Source organism: Protopterus annectens, chromosome 2.part0 (assembly GCF_019279795.1).
Source record: "Protopterus annectens isolate FY-2018-M chromosome 2.part0, PAN1.0, whole genome shotgun sequence".
NCBI lineage: Eukaryota > Metazoa > Chordata > Ceratodontiformes > Protopteridae > Protopterus > Protopterus annectens.
The window spans coordinates 154159833-154185586 of record NC_056728.1 but is presented as its reverse complement, the minus strand read 5'-3'; the positions used below and the strand labels follow the sequence as shown (position 1 = coordinate 154185586).

General features: G+C 39.9%; 1 protein-coding gene across 1 annotated transcript in view; it reads left to right on the top strand.

Annotated features, from left to right (window-relative positions):
- Positions 1-25754, top strand: part of PLCL1 (phospholipase C like 1 (inactive)) — a 382997-nt gene that overhangs the window by 215838 nt on the left and 141405 nt on the right. The window contains exons 3-4 of the mRNA XM_044060641.1: positions 10988-11063; positions 19249-19358. Coding sequence (XP_043916576.1) covers positions 10988-11063; positions 19249-19358 — 186 coding nt within the window. The remainder of the gene's footprint in view (positions 1-10987; positions 11064-19248; positions 19359-25754) is intronic.

The following is a 25754-nucleotide window of genomic DNA, read 5'->3' as shown; positions in this document are numbered from 1 at the left end:
CAGGAATTAAACATAAAGTATTGTACTATAGTGTCTGGCTTTGGATTAGAATCTATGATTATCAGTTAACCATCTATTCAAATGTTTTATTGCCTGGTTCCACTCCTCTTGCTCCATCCACACAGAAATATTTAAGCAATAATCTATGACTGTACATGGGTATATCATGATTTACCCGTGTCTGGTATGGCCCGAGTGATTAAACAAAGGTAGTGTTTGGAGTCTGCATGATCTCCTGTGTCTACGTGGGGTTCCTCCAACTCCCAGAGTACATGCTGAGTGTTTCCATCTCAAACAACTCACCAAAGAATGGAGCTGGAGCAGCAGCACAGACTCTACATGGTGCCCTATAGGGGGAAGAGTTGTATTACCCAATCACTGTGGACATCTACTGTATTGCAGTGTCTTCATGATAGCAGAACATGGATCACACACTGCATGCCATGGCAAAGCTAGACACTCGATGGTATAACATATAGCTCTAGGTGATTCAGTCGTGTTTTGGCTAATTTTGCCAAATGGGCATGGGTATCTGTCAGTGATGAGTGCATTGAGGACCCAGCCTACTACAACCTATGCCAGGGACCCATGCTAATGGTGGTAGGGGTTTATGTGCCCCTATTGACCAGTGTGTGCCTGCCATAAAGCCCAGAAGACCTGGCTCAATAAGATACTTGCCCAGTGTCCAGCCAGCTAGTATAACTTTTTTGAGCAGCTAGGTGTAAAACCAATCATGCTGCTAAACATGAACAAAGAATTGCTACACTTAATGTAGGTTCACTGGCAGGATGCAGCTTGGAAGTGGATGACATGATAGTAAGGAGGAGGCTGGACATCCTATGTCTCCAGGAGATAAGATGGAAGGGCAGTGCAGTAAAGCTACTTGGATTGGGATCCAGAGTCTGCTACTCAGGAGGAGGATGGGCTAGAAAGGGTGTGGGAATTGTGGTGTGGGAGAGGCTTCAAAAGGCAGTGAGAGATGTCATCAGAATTAGTGACAGACTCATGGCAGTCAGACTCCAGCCTAGTGATAGGACAGTATTAATAATCTCAGCATGTGCCCTACAGCAGGGTTGTGATAGTGAGGAAAAGAATGCATTCAGGCAGCAGTTGCAGGACCTACTAGATAAAGCAGGCCAACATGAATTGTTGTTGATATTGGGTGACCTGAACAGACAGAACAGGATATGAAGATTGCCTGATTCCACATGGGTACGGCAATAGGAATAAAGAAGGAGAGGCCATTCTAGACTTCTGTCTGGCAAATGGCTTGATAGTAGCCGATACATGGTTCAGAAAGAGAGACAGCCACAAGATCACATGCAATAGTGACCAACATGCAACTCAGGTAGACTTCCTCCTAGTAAAGAAAGGGCACTGGGATAGAATCAGTGATTGCAAAGTCATCCCCAGTGAAACAGTCAGTGATCAGAGAAGGCTCTTAGGTCAGCAGAGACCAGGCTGAAGACCTAGACGTTGACTGAAGAGAAAGTACAGCAGTTGAAGGAATTACTCAGGGCTCTAGCACCTCAAGAGATGTAAATAGGTGGAGCTGATGAAGACTGGCAGCGCCTCAAAATAACAAGTGTGAGGACTACAGAACAGATATATGGCTGAGCCAGGAATTTATTTATTTTATTTATTTATTGACATTTGTTGACTGGGAAATTCAGACTGGGTCAGAAACCCATTTTCATTGGAGGCCTGAGGAGAAAAGCTCCACAGAAATCACAGACATTTTGCAAGTAACAGTTGTGTTTAACGGATTACATGATATTACAGAAATTTACATTTTAAGTTTAATACAAGATTATATACAGAGATAACACAGCTTAATAAGTAGAGTAACAGTTTACAGTCAAGACTATTTAAAATGATGAGGTGGGATTATATTTGTAAGAAGGTGAAGTAAGTCATAGGTATAGTTTTGTAGAGATTTGCAGGATTTATAGGGAGATGTACAGGATTTAGAGAGAGAAAGGTTCAAGTGTAGGATTACTGAGATAGAGAGAGTGTGATTGTAAGAATAGCAGTGACAGAAAACATTTTAGCACCAGTTGCTGAGTAAATACCTCTTATTTTTCTTATCTTCTATGTTCTACATCTCAAACTATGTAGTTTGAGCTATATAGTTAAGATATAAGAGTAAAGTATGTTAGTTTTTTGGGAGACGAACAAGGACAGGTGTTGGTATTTAGAAAGTATTTTTTAGACTGAGTTTGAAGATCTTAAAGGCGTTTAAGATAGTAATATTTGTGCACAGGGTATTCCATAGTTTTGCAATGGCAAAGGAGTAGAGGCTTTGACCAGCTCTTTTGTTAGGTTTATGTACATCTAAAAGCTGTTTATTAGTGGAGCGGAGATTTCTGGATGCGGTGTATATCTGTAGGATAAGTTTTAATGGTGGGCAGCTGTCTGGGTTATATATTATTTTATGTGTTTAAGTTGGTTTTATAAAACTGAGGTAATGTGGGAAGTTTAGCCAGGTATGGAAATAAGGCACATAAGGAAAGCTGGTGGTGAACTGCAGAATCCCAGGAAATCATCAAAATAATGCAGAAAAAATTAGGATATAGAAAAGATGGACCAGGCTAGAATGGAATAATGGTTGGCTAACAAAGAAGCTAAGAAAGGATTTGTAATAGCAAAGAACAAGACATCAAAGGCACTCTACCATCTTCTGGAAAGTAAGACAGTAGACAGCACAAAGAAACTATATTAGGTTGTTAGAAAAAGACAGAAAGATAAAGAAGATAGTCAGACACCCTTCATAAGGGATGCTAGCAGTAACCTTCCCATCAGTCCACAGGACATCAAAGGCAGATGGAAGGAGTACATCCTGCAGCTTCTGAATGAGGAAAATCCCTCATAAGCTGTACTTCTCCAGACAGAGCCCACAATGAGAGAAGAGGAGGAGCCCACCCTAGAAGTAAGAAGAGCACTAAAGAAAATGAAGTCAGAGAAAGCAGCAGGCTTAGATGAGGTCACAGCAGATATGATAAACATGATGTGTGAGATAGGGGAAAATGGCTCCTGAGGGTACTCATAGCAGTGTGGAGAAAAAGGCATATCCCAGATGACTAGAGAATAATCATACTAGTGCTATTGTTCAAGAACAAAGGTGACATCCACAACTGTGGGCAGTACAGAGGTATCAAACTCCTGTCACATTGCATGAAGGTTCTGGAGAGGGTGATTGATAAACAAGTACACCAAGTAGTAGAAAGTAAGATGGAAGATGAGCAGTTTAGATTTAGGTCAGGATGTAGCACAACTGACCTGATGTTTGCAGTGAGACAGATAGTTGAGAAGAAACTAGAGATGAAGAAAGAGTGCAACCTGGCATTCCTAGACTTGGAGAAAGTATATGACAAACTCCCAAGAAAGTTGATTTGGGCAGTCCTGCAGTGGTTTAAAGTCCCAGAAACACTGGTAGAATTAGTGCAAGTTATGTTCAAGTACGTAATGACTGAAGTACAAACAGTGTTCAGTCTCAAAGAGGCATTCCCTGTCGGAGTGTGTGTGCATCAGGTTTTGGCTCTTGCTGTTTTAGCTGCTTTTCTGTAAAAAAAAAAAAAGCTTGTTTCCTGCCTTTCCTGTAACTTGTCTGGTCCACGTGCAGACTTGCTGTGTCCAGGACTGTTTGTAAGCTCCTGAGCCCCCCAAGCCTTTCTGTGTTGGAGGGAAGCCTTCTAGCTTATCAGTGGGAGTGGTAAGCACTAGGTAGCCTATCTACCACAGGAGGAGAGGTTTCTGGCCCAGAAATTATAGTTTATTGGCCGTTTGGGAAGCTCTTCCATCTCTTTCAACCTTCTGATTCAAAAGCCTGTGTTTGTGCTTGTTTCCTGCCTTTCCTGTTACTAGTCTAGTCCAGGTACAGATTTGCTTTATCCAGGACTCTTTGTAAGCTTCTGAGCACTCCCCCCAAGCCTTTCTGTGTTGGAGGGAAGCCTTCTAGCTTATCAGTGAGAGTGGTAAGCATCAGGTAGCTTATCTACCATGGGAAGAGTGGGATTTGGCCTATAAATTGTAGTTTATTGGCCATTTAGGCAGTTTTCCATCTCTTTCAACTTGCTGGCTTAAAAGCCTGCATTTGCGCTTGTTCCCCACCTTTTCTGTAACTAGTCTAGTCCAGGTACAGATTTGCTGTATCCAGGACTCTTTGTAAGCTTCTGAGCCCCCAAGCCTTTCTGTGTTGGAGGGAAGCCTTCTAGCTTATTGGTGTGAGTGGTAAGCATTAGGTAGCCTATCTACCGCAAGAGGAGTGGTTCTTGGCCCAGAAATTGTAGCTACTGGCCATTTGGGCCATTTTTTCCCATCTCTTTCAACTTTCTGGTTTAAAAGCCACACTTGCGCTTGTTTTCCACCTTTCCTGTTACTAGCCTAGTCCAGATACAGAGTTGCTGTATCCAGGACTGTTGGTAAGTTTCTGAGCCCTGCAAGCCTTTCTGTGTTGGAGGGAAGCCTTCTAGCTTATCAGTGGGAGTGGTAAGCACTAGGTAGCCTATCTACCACAAAGAGGAGTGGTTCTGGCCCAGAAATTGTAGTTTATTGGTCGTTTGGGCAGTTTTTTTCCATCTCTCTCAACTTTCTGGTTTTAAAGCCCATGTTTGTGCTTGATCCCCAACTTTCTCATAACTAGTCTAGTCCAGGTACAGATTTGCTGTATCCAGGACTGTTTGTAAGCTTCTGAGCCCCCCCAAGCCTTTGTGTTGGAGGGCAGCCTTCTAGCTTATCAGTGGGAGTGGTAAGTACTAGGTAGCCTGTCTACCACAAGAGGAGTGGTTCTTGGCCCAGGAATTGTAGTTTATTGACCATTCTGGATGTTGTCCATCTCGTTCAACTTTCTGGTTTAAAAGCCACATCTGCACTTGTTTCCCATCTTTCCTCTAACTAACCTACTGGAAAGCACTAGAATGCCTTAAACTGATATAAGCCTTCTAGCTTAAAAGAGAGACTTTGGAGTGATTGAGTATCAGTTTTCTGTATTTTCTTGCTGTACTTAACTGTTTTCCACCTAAACGCTGATTTTCCAGCACTTACTGTGATTTAAAAGCTTGCTTTTTTCACATATTGTACTTATTTGACTGCCTGCACTTTTAAAAAGTTGTCTTTTGTTTAAATAAATTGTTTAACTGTTGTAGGCTACACACTAAAGTGCGATAGCCTTTTCTGATTGCTTGTAGTCGTTTAAAGCTGTTTTAAGTGTACTTTTTACTGCTTTTGCCTTATCTTTTCAAAAAAATAAATAAATACATTTCTTGTTTCCCGCCTTTCTAAGCTTGTATAGTCCAGTTTTTAGGCTAGTGCTGAATTCAGGGCTGTGTTACAAGTTTCTGAGTTGCCCATACCTTACTTGGATAGAGGGAAGTTCCTCTGTTCATCTGAGAGAGAGGGGAACTTTGAGCAGCCATGTGTCCCAGGAGGAGTGGTTCCAGCCCAGAAGTTAGTAGTTTAAAAAATGCGTTCCACGGTTTTGTGCGCAGGGCAGCACCGGCTAGCTAGGGTTAAATTATTCCCAGCTCTACTAAGTCTCCTCTTCAGTTTTTCACTTAAACCTAGTCTAACTCTCAACCTAAGCACTCAGAAAACATCCTACAGTCCAGCACTTGCTCAGACCTAATAGCAAGCACTAATATACCCCGACACTTGACTGCCCAGCAGGGCAAGGCTCTTTATCCACCCCTCACCAACCAAGCGACTAAGCAGCTCACCCTACTATTCAGGCATGACCAAAGGGCAACTTCAGGTGTACTCTCCAGTCCAGCTGTTGAATTTGGGTATCCTGAGGCAATGTTACAACTGCCTCATGTAAACAGACAGCCCTCTCCTCCTACCACAAAACACTAACATATGTGAGAGATGCAATTATACAGCCAAACTGGAGGCTAAGTTATCTCCACCCAAGACTGGAACAGACAGTCATGAGGAGAAGGTTAACACTTGCACCACACCTCCAGCCTCACATAGACCTACTAAACCAGCACTGGCAAAAAATACATATAAATACATGAAATCATACTCGGAGGCTCTAAATAAAAACCTGCAAAAGCATCAGAGAGCTCCAAAGCAGACACCCACAAAACCTGACCTCCCGTCTCAAACCAGACAACACATAAAACACAAAACCAATGTGCCGCACAATCACAGCCCTTAAGGCAAAATAACATACCTAACACACTAGTAATAGGTGACTCAATAGTCAGGCACACTGACGCCCCACTCACTAGGCTGGACAAGGAGAAGGCTACTGTTAGCTGCCTGTCGGTTGCCAGAATCCGCCACATAACACAAGCACTCAGGTCACTCCAGAACAAGTACAAATATGATTCTGTCATTGTTCATGTTGGTGTGAATGACCTGAGCTGTACCTCCCTGGACTACATGAAAAGAGACATAGAAGAGCTCTCTAATCATGTAACCCAGGTGGGTATGACCCTGACCCTGAGTAGCATCCTCCCCTCACCAAGAATGATACCTCGGTATAAAGGAAAAATGATCAATTTCAACAACTGGCTAAGCTTCTGGTGTCATTCAAAGGGGATCCAGTGTCTGTCAGCCTGGAATGACATGCTCGACAAGCCGCGTTGCTTCAAAGAGACGGCTTGCACCTGTCACCCCTTGGCTTTTGAATACTGGCCAAGGCTCTTGCAGCCCCCATAGTGCCTTTTTTAGGCAAGGCTCAAAATTCAAACCCACCTCCGTAAACAGCACAAGTAAAAAAATGAGGGTTATGCTACTCAATGCCAGGAGTTTAAATCTCAAAATGCATGCACTCGAAGCACTCCTAAATATGGAGAACGTCGGCATCTGTGCAGTAACTGAAACCTGGTTCAAGGCTCCAGAGAGCACTCCAGCACTACTGGGCTACAACTCATACCATACATTTCGGCCACAGAACATGGACCGAAACACAAAAGAAGGGGGTGCATCCGTATTCATCAAGGATACCCACACCTTCAGGTTAGTGGTGCAGCATGATACCTGTGAGATCATCCATGCGCAACTAACATCGGGCAAATCTGCAATGCAGTGGCTTGCTACAGATCACCCTCCATGACCCAGGACCACCACTCTGCCTTTCTGGAGACACTGGAAAACATGAAGGTCCTACCAAACACCCTGATCTTGGGAGATTTCAATTACCCTACCATTAACTGGGAAAACTATTTCAGTACAAACTCCCAGGCTCAGCGCTTCCTGGAATTTATCAGCTCAAATGCCTGGATCAGCTGGTAAACTCCCCTACCAGAGGCCACAACATATTGGACCTGGTCATCACAAACATGGGCGACAGGTGCTCCGTACCGGAGGTCAGCCCATCACTGGTTAGATCAGACCATAAACTAATCACCCTGGATGTCCACACCCCACCACCACTGCCAACCAAGGAAACCACAGTGAAAAATGTTTCTAAAGCAAACTTCACCTTACTTAAGGCAGAAGTGGTAGGTTTCACAGCCCCCATGCTAAAGGATAACACTGCCCAAGATGCAGAATCCTTTACAGTTGCACTCTATGAGCACCTACAAGGATGCATGGATCGTGCCATCCCTAGCAAGACCAAGACTCACTCCCCTAAGAGAAGGAAACCAGCCGGGTGGGCCCCTGCCATAAATAGGTTATACAACAAAAGGAGGAAACTAGTTCAGAAAAAAGGAAATCCCAAGAAGGAAAGACATTCCTGATCAGTATCTGTAAGAAACTAAGGTCCCTCATAAAATCATCCAAGGCTAACTTCGAAAGACAAATAGAAAAGGATTCAAAAGATAACCACAAAGCCTTCTTTAGCTATGTCAAGAATCTAAGTGGCAACTCACAGATATGCTCTGAGATAGTGCAAAATAGCACAAAATATACTGAACCTACTGATATTGCCAGCATACTGGCAGATAGAGTCAGTGCAAACTTCACCTCCCTCTCACCTTCAAAAGGGCCCACAACAATACCGGAAAAGTGTAGTGTCCCAGAAATCACAGAAGCACAGGTGAAAACAGCCCTTTCAAAAGCCAAAAACACAGCATCAATGGGGCCAGATGGTGACCCAGGCTGCGTCTTGCACGAACTACAGAATGAACTAACCCCCCCACCTAAACACGCTGTTCAACCTCAGCCTCTCCACAGGCTATGTGCCCAAAGAATAGCGCACAGCAATGGTTATTCCGCTCCAAAAAGAAGGGGCCACAACTGATCCTGGTAACTATCACCCCATAAGTCTGACTAGCCTGGTCTGCAAGGCTATGGAGTGCATCATCATGGAACTCATTAACAAAGACATTGGGAACCTCCAAACACTTGACCCAACCCAGTTCGGCTTTGTTAAGGGCAGTCATGCCTACTAAACCTGGTTGACTTCTTCCATAGACGAAGGAAAGGTGGTTCACACAGCCTACCTTGATCTTGCCAAGGCGTTCAATGCCATTCCTCACTCGGGTATTATAGAAAAACTCACCAGCCTGAACATAAACCCCTACGTCACAAGATGGGTTGCCAACTGGCTTGCAGACAGAACTCACATGGTAAGAATAGCGGGCTCCAGGTCTGACTCTAAACCAGTCACAAGTGGTGTCCTGCAAGGCTCGGTTCTGAGACCCCTACTGTTTGGCATATATTTCTCAGAAGTACAGGCAAACACAGGAGGACTATGCCTAACCAAGTTCGCCGATGACTGCAAACTGGGAGCCATAATTGACTCTCCGGCTGACACGGACATACTCCAAAAAGGCCTTACTGAGACAGACACCTGGTATCAAAGTCATGACCTCAAGCTAAATGCCAAAAAATGCATAGTCATCCCATTTGGGAAAAACAAAACACCCACGAATTATGAGATAGGCGGCAACCCCCTTAATACAGAAGAGGTAATAAGAGATCTGGGAACCCAGGTAGATAGTAATCTGTCCTTTGACAATCAAATTGCCAAAGTAGTTAGGAAATCCTTCTATGTGGCCCATCTAATTACTAAGGGGTTCACATCTAGAAATAAAGAGGTTATAGTGCCCCTCTACTCGTCACTCATCAGACCCATCATAGAGTACAATGCGCCATTTGGGATGTACCTCACAAGGCACTTCCAACAGCTTGAAAGACCACAAAAGCACCTCACCAAGAGGATTAGTGGCCTCAAACATATGTCCTATGCAGCCCGACTGAAAAAACTCTGGCTGTACTCAGTGGCATATCATTTACTCAGAGGTAATCTCTGCCCGACTTACAAAGCCATGTCCAACTCAGAATTGATGGACATGCTCCACCTAAAGGAATCCAAGTCACTGCGAGCCACACGCTCTAGTGAGCTAAACCTCACCACAACAATAAATAGAACATGCTGGAGGGATAGATTCCTGTCACAGAGACTCCCCATGCTTTGGAAAAAAATTCCTAACTATGTTAGGCAGAGCTCCTCACTAACACTCTTCAAGAGAAGCCTTGACAAGTGGATGGGTAACAGAAAATACACCCCTGGGATCACTTCAGTGGCTCAGTTAATTAACCAATGGGGCGGTGAAAGCCGACACACTCTGCCTAGGCTTATAAATGCCCTCGGGCAGATAGCCTAGTACCTACCTATGAACCTATGTATGGAGGTGATGTGTCATTACAGGTAGACTGGGAACAAGAACTTCAGCAAAGGATAGGGGAATGGAATACAAAACTGAAGGCACATGGGATGAAACTGCATACAGACAAGACAGTTGTAATGGCAACAAGTGTCAGAATTCAAAAGAATCTGAGAATTTAGATAGAAGGGAAAATAGTGGAACAGTTTAAGCACGTTAAGTATCTGGGAGGGGTGGTGGAGGAGAAGGAAAGTCTGAATGAGGAGAAGCTGAAAAGTAGGGTGTACAAAGGAGTGGTGTGACCAGTACTACTGTATGGTACAGAAACCTGGGCAGTAAATGCAGAACAGTTTGGGAAGCTAAAGGTGATGGAGACTGGGAATGATGGTAGGATGCACACAGTGAGACAGACAAAGAAATGACAGAAAAGGTCAAAAGAGAACAGATTAGAGTGGTTTAGGCACGTGCTGAAAAACAGAAGACAATCTGGTGAAGAAGATTTGGAACAAACAGGAAAGAAACAGATGGATTGTGTGAGAGAAGACCTGTGACAGTCAGGCATGAGTGTCAAAGAAGGCAGGAAAGTGGTATTGGATAGAGAGAGATGGCGACAGTTGAAACAACACCCCAAACCCATGTAGAAAATGCCGAAAAAGGGGATTGATGGTGATGATGATTTAAATTTCATACAGGCATGGTGGTTGATAAAATTCTAGGGCAACTTGATATTACTTACAATCTTAGTAGATATATCTCTTTAGAAAGGACCAAAAACAAATTAAAAAATAGCAGATATTGTAGACAGGTTGTGTTCTTTGGACACCACTGTCAACAGGCTTTACAACAAAAGGAAGAAACTGTTGTCCAAGAGTAAAAAGGAACCAATTCCAAATTGGAAAAACTCCCTTCTTAGCCTCAACAAGCAATATAAATGAACAATACAAATAATAGGCCTTCAAAAGGCATTAGAGATGAACAATGCTTGTCATGGACATACTCAGGACAGTATAAAAAGACAATGAGGTTTGCAGCCCTACAAGGGTACCATAAATTAACAATGCTGGCAAAAGTTTCAGAGAGGCTGGTACCATACAGTGATACAAACAGAATGATTAGGCCATGCTGTCAATATAGATACCCAGACCGTCATTGTGTGTGTGTGTGTGTGTGTGTGTGTGTGTGTGTGTGTGTGTGTGTGTGTGTGTGTGTGTCTTTGTGGATATTAGCATTGTTAGGAAGTATAAAAAATATGTACATTTTTCTGTGACGCATTTGAAAATATACTTAACATTTTTGTGAAAGATAGCTGGAATTTATGTTATAAATATGATAACAAACCATTGCATTATTGATCTGTGAACAGGTTTTATGTGCAGAATCTATTTTCTAGTCATCTTTTGAAATTGTCTTTTTGGTTTTGGCTACAGATGATACAGGAGAGCAAGTTCCTTATAGAAGCAGCTGACAGCATCCATGAGAAAATTGCCCGGTGTCATAAAGAAGGTAATATAATAGAACTTTGAAGTCACTTATCTCTTCTCTTTTTCCCTTTTATCTTAAACGATTTTGTATAACATGTCGTGACTTAAACTGGCACATAGCATTTGGCTTGATCACATCATGATGTTCTGAGCAGTGTGAGCTGTGTTCTTCAAGTGGAAGCAGGGTTAACATATGATAAACTTGTACTGATGCATGTGATACTGTTTGTAAGTAGGGAAGCTTTGTGAGTTGTTGTGTACTTAGATGCATTAGAGATCCCCCAATGGCACATGCATACTATGGTGTTTTATGCCCTAATGCCTGTACAACATGAGTACAACTCTTAATAGTAAGATTCAGTGAAGTGGCAGTAACTGAATCCTGTTCAATAATCTTGCCACAGTAGAAGCATGACCCCATTAAAACACACCCTGTGGTTTGATGGGTTGGGGTTCTCCATCACTCAGAATTTCATTCCTCAAAATGATCTGGGGAATAGGATTCTGTGAATCTGTTTTGCAGAATCATTTATTTTTAACTCACTTTGCTCCCACTCCTTCTCAGTCTTCAGCCCCCTCCCAGCCAAATGGCCAATTTGTTCCTCATCACCAGGGTGAGGGTCAACAGGAAGGGGTTGTTATTCAGACTCGCATAGTGGTGATTTGTGATTTTTATTTCTTTATACAGCCACATCTCACTGTACACTAGGCAAAGTACCAGGGCTGTTACAATGGGATTATCGCAAAAGTCATTTCCTCTCTTCTGCAAGGAGTGTTGCCTTCAAGCAGCCCTCTCCTCTCTTCAAAGCATGAGAGTTTGTTTCCCCAGTCTTCACCAGGGAAGTTGCACTTTCTCAGTGTGATCTCAAGTGCGTACACCTCACTCTACCACCAGGGAGCACCGTATGGGTCACTCCCTTTCATTCCCCTGTACCATCAAATTTTAAGAGGAGCAGACCAAAAGTATGAGCCAAACATTCCAGACATTCTGTGAAAATGTGTACAGTTGAGAGCTATAACTCCTTCAATCAGAAGTGGCGGTATGGGTAGAGAACTCAGGCTCTTGTTTCTTGTACCTAAGGTACAGGGTTTGAATCTGAGTAACCCTAACCACCAGTTATATCTAACTGGGGCATTTTACACACACACGTGCATCACAACACTACAATGCAGAACATGGATTTATTCCTGTTACACTTATATAAGTGTGGACATGCATGCATGCTCAGTGCTTAAAGATAAACTGCTCATCCCAGCAAAGCATACACTAAGGGATAACATGCTGTTTGAACCAGGCTGATTACGAATGGGTAAGGTTTGGGCGGAAGGGGGTTTATGTGCTGCTTATGTGACCATATCTGAGAAGTAAAAAGAAATTATAACACTGGCCCAGACAGACAAACAAATGAATGAAACAACATATAGACCAACACAGGTGTTATCTCTATGACCACCACTGCATTGCCTGCACCAAAATTAAAAAGAAAGAAAAGAACATGCTGCCATGTACTTAAATAATCTTTACTTCACTTCCCTCCTAATTTCTTCAATTCCCAGTGACAATAGTTTTGATGCACATCATTATATACACTCTACTGCTAAAAATATGTATTTGAATACTTCTCACTTACACAGCACATTAAGGCATTAGCCTAGAATTCCAATTAAGAATATGAAACTGATTTAAATTCCATTTACCATACTGTAGGTCAAGTAACTCATTTAAAAAAGAAGCCCTATAAAAACCATATTAAACAGTAGAGTAGCATGTCATTCCAAACACTGAATTAAGAAGTACTTTCAGCCCATCACAGTGCAGATATCTCAAATGTGCTAAACATTTCAGAACATCCCTCAGTTTTTGCCATGCATTTGTTAAATTTTGGTACATATGCTACAACAAAACAGGATTACATATACTCGGTAAGGCCAGACATTGGAGTTTTACACTTACTGTTCAAGAACCGCATGCTGCTGCTGATTCAAACCTGTTTACTAAACTGCCTTTTCTAAGTGTAGAATACTGACATTTAGGAATAGTACATATGAGGAAGTACCTCTGACTCCCCTCTCAAATTTCTTCTTTCCTTTTACATGTGCTGTTGGAATGAATGTTCACAGAAAATCCTTTTCACAGTAACCACACACACACACACACACACACACACACACACACACACACACACACACACACACACACACACACACACACACCACACGGGGCAGTGGGAAACTCTCCCCAAAAACCAGAACACTTGGGGCAGTGGTCTCCTCTACTCAATACAGAAAACCAGAGCAATAAAAGAACACTTGGGGGGCAGCAGAAAACATCCCGAATCAGCAAAACTTACCGTAAGAAGTGTTATGCCCACGCCCTGGCCCAGCAATTAAGGAGTCTCAATTCTCACCACTAACACCAGAGAGGGTGTCTCATATATGAGGAAAGGATAACAAATACACACAGTAAAGTGCAATTTCCCTTAAGAGCACACAGAGGTCACAGTCAGTCCAGGGCTGGTTGCTCCCTTGCTCTCCAAGTCCCCAGTAAGACTCCCCACTGGCACAGCTATAGGGTCCAGATCTCAGCCAGCTGGGGAAGCTAAAATCTCCAGCACGCTCTCTGTCCAACCAGTGCTTCATGTCCCTGCCCAAGTAGCTGACACACACAAACACTTTTAGATAAGTTTATACAACCACACAGACACTCCTGGGGAAGGCTGGCACAGGTTCTCCAGCTGTGCCCCTTTTACCCAGACTATACGGTAGTACCACTTGCCACCACCCAGCTAATATTTATCAGCTACTCAAAGGCCCTTAAAAGGGTGTCCAATTACTACTGTGCAATGTTACTATCCAATTGATAAATGTGAGTAAACAGCCAAGGCTTATTTGGAGTGACTTGGACAGTAAACTCTATAAATATGCAATGTGCTCTAGAGCTTAAATTATCTTTACACAAAACAGCCACAGTTGAAAGTTTTAAAAATATTTTATAAATAATAAAAACACAAGATAATACTTACTACACAGTGCTAGTCAAGAGTTCAGAGATCATAGAGAAATACTTTAATTCAGTAGTACAGTTCTGACATCACAGAAAAAACACTTAGTCTAATATTTCTAGTTTCTAGCTATTTCTAGAAGAAAACACAAGTCTAAGATAACTTAAATAAGAAAGCAGGCAGAGTGCTGATGAGTTGGGTGGTCAAGACAAAAATGCTTAATGCCTTCTGATTCTCTCTGTTTAAATTGCTATCTTCAGTCCTGATTCCCATTACATCACTTTTACACTTCCTGGGGTTCCCAGGTTGACAGATACTACATTTTTTTGTTATCTTGCACCTGCAGGAAACTACAGCCATAAAAGACATTCCACATGTAAACTCTAGTAATTATTCCTTACGATAAAACAATAGGCAGGATGCTTCACTCCAGACTCATCGACTCCAAATTTTAACTTCAAAGGGACAGACATGAAATAATTTTAACTTCAAAGAACAGACAAGAAATGCTTGACTTAGCTTTCTTTACAGCAGAGGGCAATGTTGCTACATTGTTTTAAGTTCAACATTTCACAACATATCCTTTCATTTAAGAAAACAAGGTTGTAGTTCAACATTTCACAGTATTTTCTTTCAGTTAAGAAAACAAGTCTGTAGTTCAACATTCATATTTACAAATGACAGAAGTATGTTACCAAATTCTATCTGGCTAGGCTAGCAGCCTTCACAAGAAGCATGGCAGCCAATGTGATCAGGCACACACATACTTACGAACGGAACAGCTAGTTTAACTTCTGCATCCACGTTAGCATGTGACGCACACATTGGGGCCTCCTTAAAGAAAAACCCAACCATTGTATTTTCTCTGTTAATTGCATATGTATTTCTCCCCAAGAGACAAGTCTTCAGTTGTAAAAGTGGGCTCCTCCCCCCTCGGTCTATGGTTCTGGCACCCTTGGCTGCAGTATGTCATCTCAATTACTTCATTTATTTGTTTTACCTTCTAAAATGTATCCTAGCTCCAGCAACAAACACAAGACCTATCATTTTAACTCTTACAAACCTTATAAAATATTCTAATACTTAATCATATTCTTTCCCTGTTATCTGTTGACCACTACATAAATTCTTCACAGTTTCAGTCTAAATGCTTTAATTGTATAACACACATAATCCAGGTTTTAAGACTTCTCTTCTCCATTACCTTATTGCTACTAAAATTACTCACCATCTTATTCAAAGACAATACTTATATTATTCACATAAGGCTATATATTTTTTAGTTTACTCTCATGCCCATTACCCCACTTGCCACTACTTAAATTATTCACAGTCCTAATCCAAATGGGGTTGGGGATTGTCAGAATGGCCAAGGTGTTTACCTCATACACATACACAGGATACAGGGTTTAATTCTCACCTTTGGGAGAAATTGATTAATCTTAAAATGGCCTGCAAGGGCAACTAGCCTAGGACTTAACTGTAAACCTATGAACTATAAACAAATTCTCTCTTTATAATATTTGTATAACTAGTTTAACGCTTCCTTCCCATTCCATACTTTCCAGTTATATCCTTTAGTTCTGTCTTCCCAGCCACCCCATCTACCTCCTCTCCTGTCTGAGCTCGACTTCCTTATACCTTGAACCTTGTTTCTTTCTTCAGCAGGAACTATCCAATCAGCTGTGGGGGTGTGTCCCCAGATCACCAATGAACACCATTTGGTGCACCACATTTGGATGTCAACCCTTTAAGTGCTTGTCTGTACAGCAGCAGGTGCACTCTCTGTGTATTAGGTCTTCTCATAGTTACCATACTGTGGAGCATCTGTTTGGCATACTTCTCATACAAGCACTCTATGTATTGTTTGCCAACACTTTTACAGAGACACATTATTCATTCCAGTCACATCCTCCCTATGTGATACACACTGCACTTCTCTCTCTCCTTTCTCTCTCTCTCTGTCTCTCTGTTTGCAGCGATATAAAAAACTTCTGATTACTAAAAAGTTGACAAATCTTAGATGTAAAATGCTTATATCTTTTTTTACAATGTCTCTTACCCTCATGTCTGCCAAACATATGTACCCTTCTATGCAGCTAATTGCCACATTCATTTGTCCTTCATTGCACTTGCCACTGCATGTCCTTTACCTTCCTCTGAGGGGTTTCCCACTTTCAACCTTGGGATTAAAACTTTCAGTGAACTTCCATCATTCTTCAGTTTATACAGGAGATGAGATGCAGTTATTTAGCAGCTGTCATTCAGGCAGCTGTAAAAGACTGATTTGTATACAGCCTAACTCCCCATTAAATCTTTTCCCCCTGGCATGCATGCTGCCAAACCAGGGTACACAACTTTATCCAAAGACTCAACTTACCCTTGTCACGGTTACAATGGACATGTCCTGACCCTCAGTGGTGGTGTACTTTCCACCTGTCTCCTCCTGGGGGCAATACAGCAACTCCATTGTCTCCAAAATGGGTGAACCAACAACAGCCACTTACTCCCTCATTGGGTCTTCTAAGACCAAGAAGTTAGTCAGAACTGAGACAGCTGTAGTCAAGATTTTACCCCTATATGGCAGACATAAAAAAGTATGATAGTGTTCAACCAAAGTGGGGCCCTGTTTGTCACCACTCTGTTCATGCTGACTCTGATGACTTCATGTTGACGTTCTCTCATGGTCTAATAGGTCAAATAAGTACTTGCTGTATCTGCAGTAAAACAAATCTACTTTATAGATGGATATGTTATTTTAAATCAGACATATCAGCCATTACTGAGACACAGATTCTCTCTCACAGATATAATCTCTACATTTATGAGTGACCACAATGACACTGCTTTGTGATTATACTACTGCTATTAACAATAGTAATGCCTATTTGTATGCCAGGTGGACCCACTAGTTGCCTAATCCTTTTTCAGGGATGACCTGGGAGGAATATCTGGTTAAAGGAACTATTCAAGGTCATAAAGGAAACAACTGAGGACCAAGGGAATCAAACCCTGTAACACAGCAGCTATAGCTCACAGCCCTAATCATCTATGATAACTGCAAGATCAATGTTCTGATTCACTCACCAGCTCACTATATTCCTTTACAACTTCTTACTACCACCATTGGGACATTATTTTTATATCTTTTAAAGTTAACACTTAAAAAAAAATGCTGTTTATATGTTTCTAGTACTGCTGAGGAAACCATATCATTACTGCCTAATCATGGAGACTCAGTGTTAAAGATCTATGCCTCACATCTCAAGGGTCATAGGTTCAATCCTGACTTCTGATCACTGTCTCTATGGACTTGGCATGTTCTCACCATGGATTTTCTCTGAGTAGTCCAGTTTCATGTCACCTCCCCTTTGCCATTCCTTCACTGACTGCAGTTGGACCAGTATGTTTCGAGAACTAATATATAAATGAAATAAAAAATAAAAAGGTAATAGTGAGGCTGAAATAGTTATTACAGAAAACATCAACATAAATTGGACATTTGCAACAGCTCCCTGTCCAATGTTATGACTGAACAGCTTATTAATCTTAATATCAGAACACAGGCACACATATGGGCTGTTGTAGTACTGTCGTGAGTAAGTACACTATTAGTTACATTCACAAAAGATTTAGTGCTTTAACACACATTGTGTCTCTTGATTATATGAAATATTTCAATTGCAGGGTTCTTCACTTCATAACATGTTACCCCACATACTTTGAACCCTCAGCCTTGTTGCCTGCCATGTCACATAGTTTGACTTGTGAAGTCATACAGTGGACAGCACTGGGTATATACACATTCTGTTCCATGGCTTTCCTTTTCTGTCCTACACTTTCCTGTAGTGTGGAGCAAATTAGTACAATTACTTGAAAACTATTAAATGCAGAAAAGTGATCTAAACTAATTATTTCCACTGTTTCACCTTCCAAAATATAAGCACACTACTAACAGCTTCCACATCTTTCTGTCACACCCCTTTCTTTAAATTTGTATGTTATTGTAATTGATAATTATCTTCAAATACAGTCTTCCTTTTTATACCCAAATAGTGGTTTTCTCCCACCAGTTGAAGAGTGCATTTTGGTGGAAACCTTTGAGGCTCTACTATTGTACTGGAGCTCAGGCATTGCCGTTTCTTATTTGGGCACTGCAGCATTTGGAGCCTCTGTCTCCCCTTTGCCCTCTGCCAAATAGATATGGACATGAGTCTCTGACTTAAATGATTAAATTAGCCTTACTCAGAGGCATCTATATCACATCATTGAATACGTGAATATCGAACGCTCTAATGAGCGAATATTCATGCACTCAAAAACGGTATTGTGGGGGGTTGCACCCCCTATCCCCTGCTAAATATATATTCCTACTCTGAGATCGCACTACAGTGAGGAAAGGACAAAACTCCCAATCTTCACTGTACCGCAAAAAAAAAAAAAAATTCATAAACTTCGAGTAAGTGAATATTTGCTTATGTGAGCGTTCGATATTCACGTATTCGATGATGTGATGTAGACCCATTCAGAGCAGGGCATCATTTTCCCTGCATAATATTTTAGACCTTTTAATCATTATTTTTTAATATCATAGGCTGCTAGTTGACAATAAATATGCATATCTCACTATCATCCACTGTCACCCGACTTGAAATATTTAGTTATCAAGTAAATGACTGCTGAAGAAACTATCCTTTACAGGCCTGACTTTGTTTTCTACACTCCCTGAACTTATGCAAATCAGCAAATCATGGCAAAGATCCTGTTTCACTGTTTAAAAATAGGTTGTTGTACCTAATTAAAAATAGGTTGTTGTACCTAATGGGCCTCACCATGTTTACAAAGATGTAATAAATATATAAATCACCCACCAGCATTCATGCAAACACCAGTATTTATGTAAACAGTAAGACAGAGTAAGTATTGTAAAAATGTTTTTTCATATGTGGATGGATGCAATTTGTTTCCACAACTTTCTGCAAATTTTCTTTGAATTATGACTGAGTAAAGCATCTTGTATACTTAACTTCAGCCTAAACACCCCCACCCATGTAAACAGTAGCTCAGGTAGTAACTATTCTGTAAAGACAGTACAATAACTGCACTACAAAGTGATGCATGTCAGTTTTTTTCAAACCTGCTGATGATCTTAATGCTTTATATTTGTGGGTATAACAACAAATGTGTTTTTCTTTGTTTGCATAGGGATGGAATTCCATGAAGAACTCCATAAACTTGGAACAAAGGAAGGTTTAAAAGGAAGAAAGCTAAGCAAGGCTGCTGAAGGTTTTGCATGGAATATCACTGTTCTAAAGGCAAGTATAAATGTGCATCTGTTTGTTTCTACAATCCCCCTTTTTCTTTTGGGTCAGGTTGATAGCATTTCTGGGATAACTATTCTTCTTGTATCTCTAGTTCATCAAAGCACAGCACATCTAAAAATGCAATTTCTCATATTAGTCAAAACATGCTTTGAGCAAAATTTTCTGTTTTCAAGGATTTAACTTTCCCGGACATACAACTGAATTTGTCACCAGATAAGGGATATTTGGTTCACCTAATCTGTCTGTTATATTTCCTAATTAAACAATTCTGGATGTTATTCTTTAGTTTCCTAACATAACTAAAGAAAGATTTGTTTTGCTGTATAGTTAAGAAGCCTTTTTCTTTAACTGTATTTTTTTATTTATACATGTAATCCACCAGGCTGATATATTTTTAAACTTCCCATTTCTTGGATCTGGTTCAAACTGCCAAGCCAGTGCATTTATTTAAGTGCACACAGAGCTTGTTTGTTTGTGTAAGCATTTGCTGTGTAATTATCTTCAATAATGCAGTTAAACTTGAATTTTGAGACGTCGTCATAGAATTATAGGTTTGTACATTTGAAGTTTCCGAAGTGTATGATGTTTGCATCTAATTGTTTTGGAGATTCTGAAAGGAAATGTTACCAGTTTTTGACTGGACTTAATTGGACAGGGGAGAACTGGCAGGATAGTTGATCTTAATGTCATGTTGGTAAGGAATAGGTCATAAATATTTTGTTCTCTAGTTGGTTCATTGGCACTTTTTTCAGGGAGTCTTTGTTTATGAAATCAAGGAATGTTTGGGCATTACCTACAGTTGAATTAAAAGTCTCCCAAGTTATTGTTGGGTAGTCTGCAGGGATAATGGAATTCCTGTTAATTTAGAGTTCATTCAGTGTGTTTAGGAACTGGATATGGTTGTCTGGGAGCATAAAGGGGCTCCTGTAACATGCCGTGATCTGATTGTTGGCATAAAGGGGTTACTGTAACACTCTATGATCTGATTGTCTGAGTAAAGGGGCTCCTGTAACATGCCATGATCTGATTGTTGGCATAAAGGGGTTACTGTAACACTCTATGATCTGATTGTCTGAGTAAAGGGGATCCTGTAACATGCTATGATCTGATTGTTGGCATAAAGGTGCTACTGTAACACTCTATGATCTGATTGTCTGAATAAAGGGGATCCTGTAACATGCTGTGATCTGATTGTTGGCATAAAGGGGTTACTGTAACACTCTATGACCTGATTGTTTGAATAACAGGATTCCTGAAACATGCTGAGATCCAATTGTTGGCATAAAGGGGTTCCTGCAACATGCTGTGATCTGATTGTTGGCCCTTTTTATTGTTATTGGCATCTTACTCAGTTCAGTTTCTGGGCCTCTAGGGATCTGTCTAGAAGTGAATGCTCTTTGAGAAATATGGATACTAAACCATAGTAGCCAAAGTGGGCTGGAAGGCTTAGAAGGTACAAAGTCCTAGAGTGGATGGAGAACTTTCTCTACTTTTATATCAAATTTCTGTAACAAAACACATGTATGTATGTAAATAAAACAACGGACTAGCAGTGTACTATAAAACAAATAAAAAGAAAAAGCACTACTCAGGAATCACGAACCAGAATTTATCACATCCAAAAACACATCAGTTTAAGCACTTTCTTTCACTTTGGTAAGGAACTTCTTCAGAAACTGAGTAAAACCAAAAGGAAACGATGCTTAAATACAACTATTTTACAAAATGGCACCAAAAACACTCCCCCTTTTTTCCTTAAAGTGAAATACACCATTGTTAAAACTACTACAATTACAATCATAAGGCTGCCAACATTCCAAGATATACATGTAAACACGACTTGAGGTAAAAGAAAAAAAAAATCAATGCATATTATCACTTGGAGAATGCATAAGGTTAAAAAACAAAATTGACTAAAATATGAAAATTTGCCTTTTAAAACAGGTTTTAAAGAAATTACATCATTGATACCAGGTGGTGGATAAGTGCAGTTCAATAAGACTTGCCAATGGAATTCCCTTTTTTCAAGCAGGTTTTCCCAATCACCCCTCACCGGTTTTTGTTCTCCCTGTTCAAGGATAGAAAAAGGAAAGTTTTTAAAATCCTTGCCAACTAAGCTATGCTTGAACAAAGCATTAGTGTGACTGGATTTACGAATAGCATATGTGTGTTGATAAATTTGTGGCTTTAATGGCCCAACAGTCTTGCCAACATAAAATGATGGGCAAGATGCATATACAGCCACATACACCACTCCCCTAGAGTTACAGTTGTATTTACCCTTCACAGGAATAATGTATGGATAACCATGAATGTGTATACTGGAGCCTTCCAAAATGAACCTGCATTGTTTACAGGAACCACACTTCTTCATACCCCACTGATTTATAAACTTCTCATCAAAGGCTCCTTGCCATTTAAAGATATTTTTCATATTTCTACTATTCTTGAATATACATTTTTGTAAAGTCCCCAGTTTACCAGTAAGACCTATGCAGGAAAAGATGGCATACCAATGTTGTACAAGGTCTGCTTTCAAAGTATCAATACCTTTACTATAAGGTAAAACCAAGGCTCTCAAAAGGGCATTAGATAAAACAGAGGGAGCTTGTATCACATCATCATTGGTAGTACTACCACAAGGGCACAAAATAGGTCTAATATCTAGTGTGCCTGGAACTGATTACATATTGTGCCAATGTATCAAATAAATCCTCAGGGTAACCCCTTTCAGGGAACATATGTTTCATCTTATTAACCTCATCATAAAAATGAGCATCATTAGAAACCAAACGGCTGAGTCTAATGAGTTGCCTTTTATCCGAGTTCCGCTTCTGCCATAATGGGTGTTGACTGTCAAAGTATAAAAAAGAATTAGAATAGGTGGGCTTCCTAAAATACTGGACAAAAAGCAATTGTTAATGGACTCCTTGCTTAACAGAATATCAAGAAAACTAATCTCTGAAAAATGATGTTGGCAAGTGAATTCCAAAAAATCCGTAGTACCATGCAGGAATTGAATGAACGTGTCCAATAATTCAATACCACCATGCCACAAAATAAAAATATAATTCAAATACCTGAAATACAATTTTAAATAGGCATTATAGGATGAGTTAAACACTTTGGTTGTTTCCCAAGACCATAACACCATGTTTGCAAAGATGGAGGCAGAAGCTGCACCCATGGCAACCCCCCCTATGCTGTTTAAAGTATTCACCATCAAAGTCTTACTGAACTGCATTTGTCCACCTGGTATCAATAATGTAATTTCTTTAAACTGTTTTAAAAGGCAAATTTTCATGTATTAGTTAGTTTTGTTTTTTAACCCTATGCACTTCCCTAGGGATATTATGTATTGTTTTTTGTTTTTTTCTTTTACCTGAAGTCGTGTTTACATGTATATCTTGGAATGTTGGCAGCCTTATGATTTTAATTGTAGTAATGTTAATAATGGTGTATTTCACTTTAAGGAAAAAAGGGGGCATGTTTTTGGCACCATTGTTTTAAAATAGTTGTATTTAAGCATTGTTTCCTTTTGGATTTACACAGTTTCTGAAGAAGTTCCTTACCAAAGTGAACGAAGGTGCTTAAACTGATCTGTTTTTGGATGTAATAAATTATGGTTTGTGATTCCTGAGTAGCGTTTTCTCTTTTTACATGTATGCATGTACTCCAAATGCAGCAGGGTCCCACGATCAGGCAATTTGTTGTTTAGACTCTTGGTCGCTACCTTGATGTGGTCTGGTGCTTAATGTGTTTTTGTCAGGTTGGAAGATCCATTAGCTAAAAAAGGCACTATGGGAGCAGCAAAGGCTTTAGCCAGTATGTGGAAGAACTGCAATGAGAAGTGGATGCCATCCTTAGCAAAGCAAGAGTTTTGAAGTTTTTTTATTTTAATAAAAATTAGTAGCATATTAAATGTATTGATTTAAGAAGGCCCTATTAATTTGGGGGTTGTTTGTGTTAAATTTATGGGTGCAGTTTATGCTTTTTTTCTACATTCTAGCAAATAAAAAATATGGCCATTTTCGGTTTATATTTTATAATTAATTTTAAATCCAATGTGAGGCTGAGTGTGGGAGACTGTTTTAATTGAGCTAAGATGTTTTATGGGACATCAGTGACTATTTTTTGTATATACAGTTTGTAAAATAACTTTTCACATTGCAGCGTGAATGGGAAATGTAGTCCATGTTTCATTTTATTTAAATGTTAGTGGTTTCGGTTATTTTTTTCAGTTAAGATCAGGATAGCTTTGTTTTTAGGTGGGATATGGTGTTTTGGGGTGTCTGTGTTTCTTTTTGTATGGTGCATACATTTTTGTTTTAGTTTTTGTGAATGGTGTAAATTTTAGGTTTAAGGGAGTTTTAATAGCATTAATGAGGCAAGGATTTAGAGTAACCATTGATGATGCACAAAAAATGAAGATCTAGTCTGATGATAAATAAAGAGAGCAGATAATCAAAGAATTACCCACTCCCTTTATCTGAGGTCCAGGATAAATATGCTTATTAGCAAAGATTGTAGATATTTTTGTCCCACCCTGTCAATGTCATCAGCCATTACAATAGCATTACCAGTCACTATTACTTGAATCTCATTCACAGTAAAAGTGAACAAAAAATTAAGCTTTGCACAGTACACATGTAAACATACAAATTTAAGTTACACAAACACAATATCCCTCCCATAAATCAAAGCCCTAGAAGTGAAATTTAACAAAGTAACAACAAAAGGAAAATCAGAATAGCAACTCTCAGCCAATCAGGACACAACATTACTTGCAAAATGGGCCCAAGTCTGAATAACTATACTGAATATTGTTTCTTTGTAGTTAGTTTTACCCATGATGCCCATTCATTGCCCCAGTGCCCAATCTAACTTGTACCCCATTTCACCCTCCAGATGTGGGTTTCCTCATGTCACCTCATTGTTATAGTCAGATGAATATCCAGTGTGAGACTTCTTAATGGCTGTCATCAAAGCAGCTACAGAGAAGGCTTTTTTCCAACCAGTGTTCATTCAAACCTCTGATTTTCATGTTCTGTTCATAGTCCTGCATTACCCAATGCAAGACCATCTCTCATTGATCACAGAGTCATGCTTCAGACTCACTCCAGTGTCAGAGAACTACTCAGATGTACTGAGGCTGTCAGGAGAAGTGAGAAAAAGACAGATAAATGGAATAGATGGCTGCCCTGTGATATATGAAACATGCTGTACTGTACCATTAGGGAATTGTATTCTGTGACTCATAACATTGTCACTCATCACTAAAGTCTTTCCTTAAGTCCGCTACTACAAATTATTTTATGCCTCATTTACCAGTCCCCACATGTATGTGTATCTGTGTATATTTGTGTGCACATGCGCATGTATGTATGTATGTATGTGTATGCACACACATATATGTATATATTTACATATATAGATTCACTTCTAAAGGTCAAAATGACAAAACATTGAACCTCTGAATAACAAAGACCAGAAGAATGATGTTTTGAAATCTCAAACGTTTTCAATAGAAATCGCTGTACAGTGTGAAACAGGAACGTTACCATTCTCTTCACTGTGGTGTGATCTCAGAGTTGGTATATTTAAGTAGCAGGGGGTATGGGGGGTAAATGGGGGCTTGCTCCCCCTGCAAAAATGTTTAATTAGTAGTTTTTATGTTTTGGGTGTTTCTTTTTTTCTTTTTTTTTTTGAGATTTCAAAACTTCTATCCTCTGGTCTTTGTTATTCAGAGGTTCAGTATTTTGACATTTCAACCTTTAGAAGTGTATATATATACATATATATATATATATATATATATATATATATATATATATATATATATATCTATCTATCTATCTATATATATATATATATATATATATATATATATGTGTGTGTGTGTGTGTGTGTGTGCGTGTGTGTGTGCACGCGCGTGTGTGTTGATAGTTGCAGTCTGTAAGAATAAATACTTAGAAGGGTGAATACTCTTTTATCCATGTTTTTCAGCCTGACAGCTGATTTCTGTGTGAGATTATGTTACAGCAGTATCTTGGAATTTGCCCTTACCCCACTGTTGTGCAGTCTTAGAGTAGGTATATATAATTAGCTGGGGGGGGTAGTATCCACTTAGATTCACTCTAAAAAATTATCATTCTTTTTTGTTTGGTCTTTGAAACTTTTGATGTTTGATAAGATAAACATACATCTACACACACACATTTTCACAGCAGTATGCCAAATGCACAGCTTATTACATGTATGTGAGAGAGAGATTGAGAGATATAGAGAGTTTTTATATATCTATATCTATCTATCCATATATATATATATATATATATATATATATATATATATATATATATATATGGATTCACTTTATAACCTCGA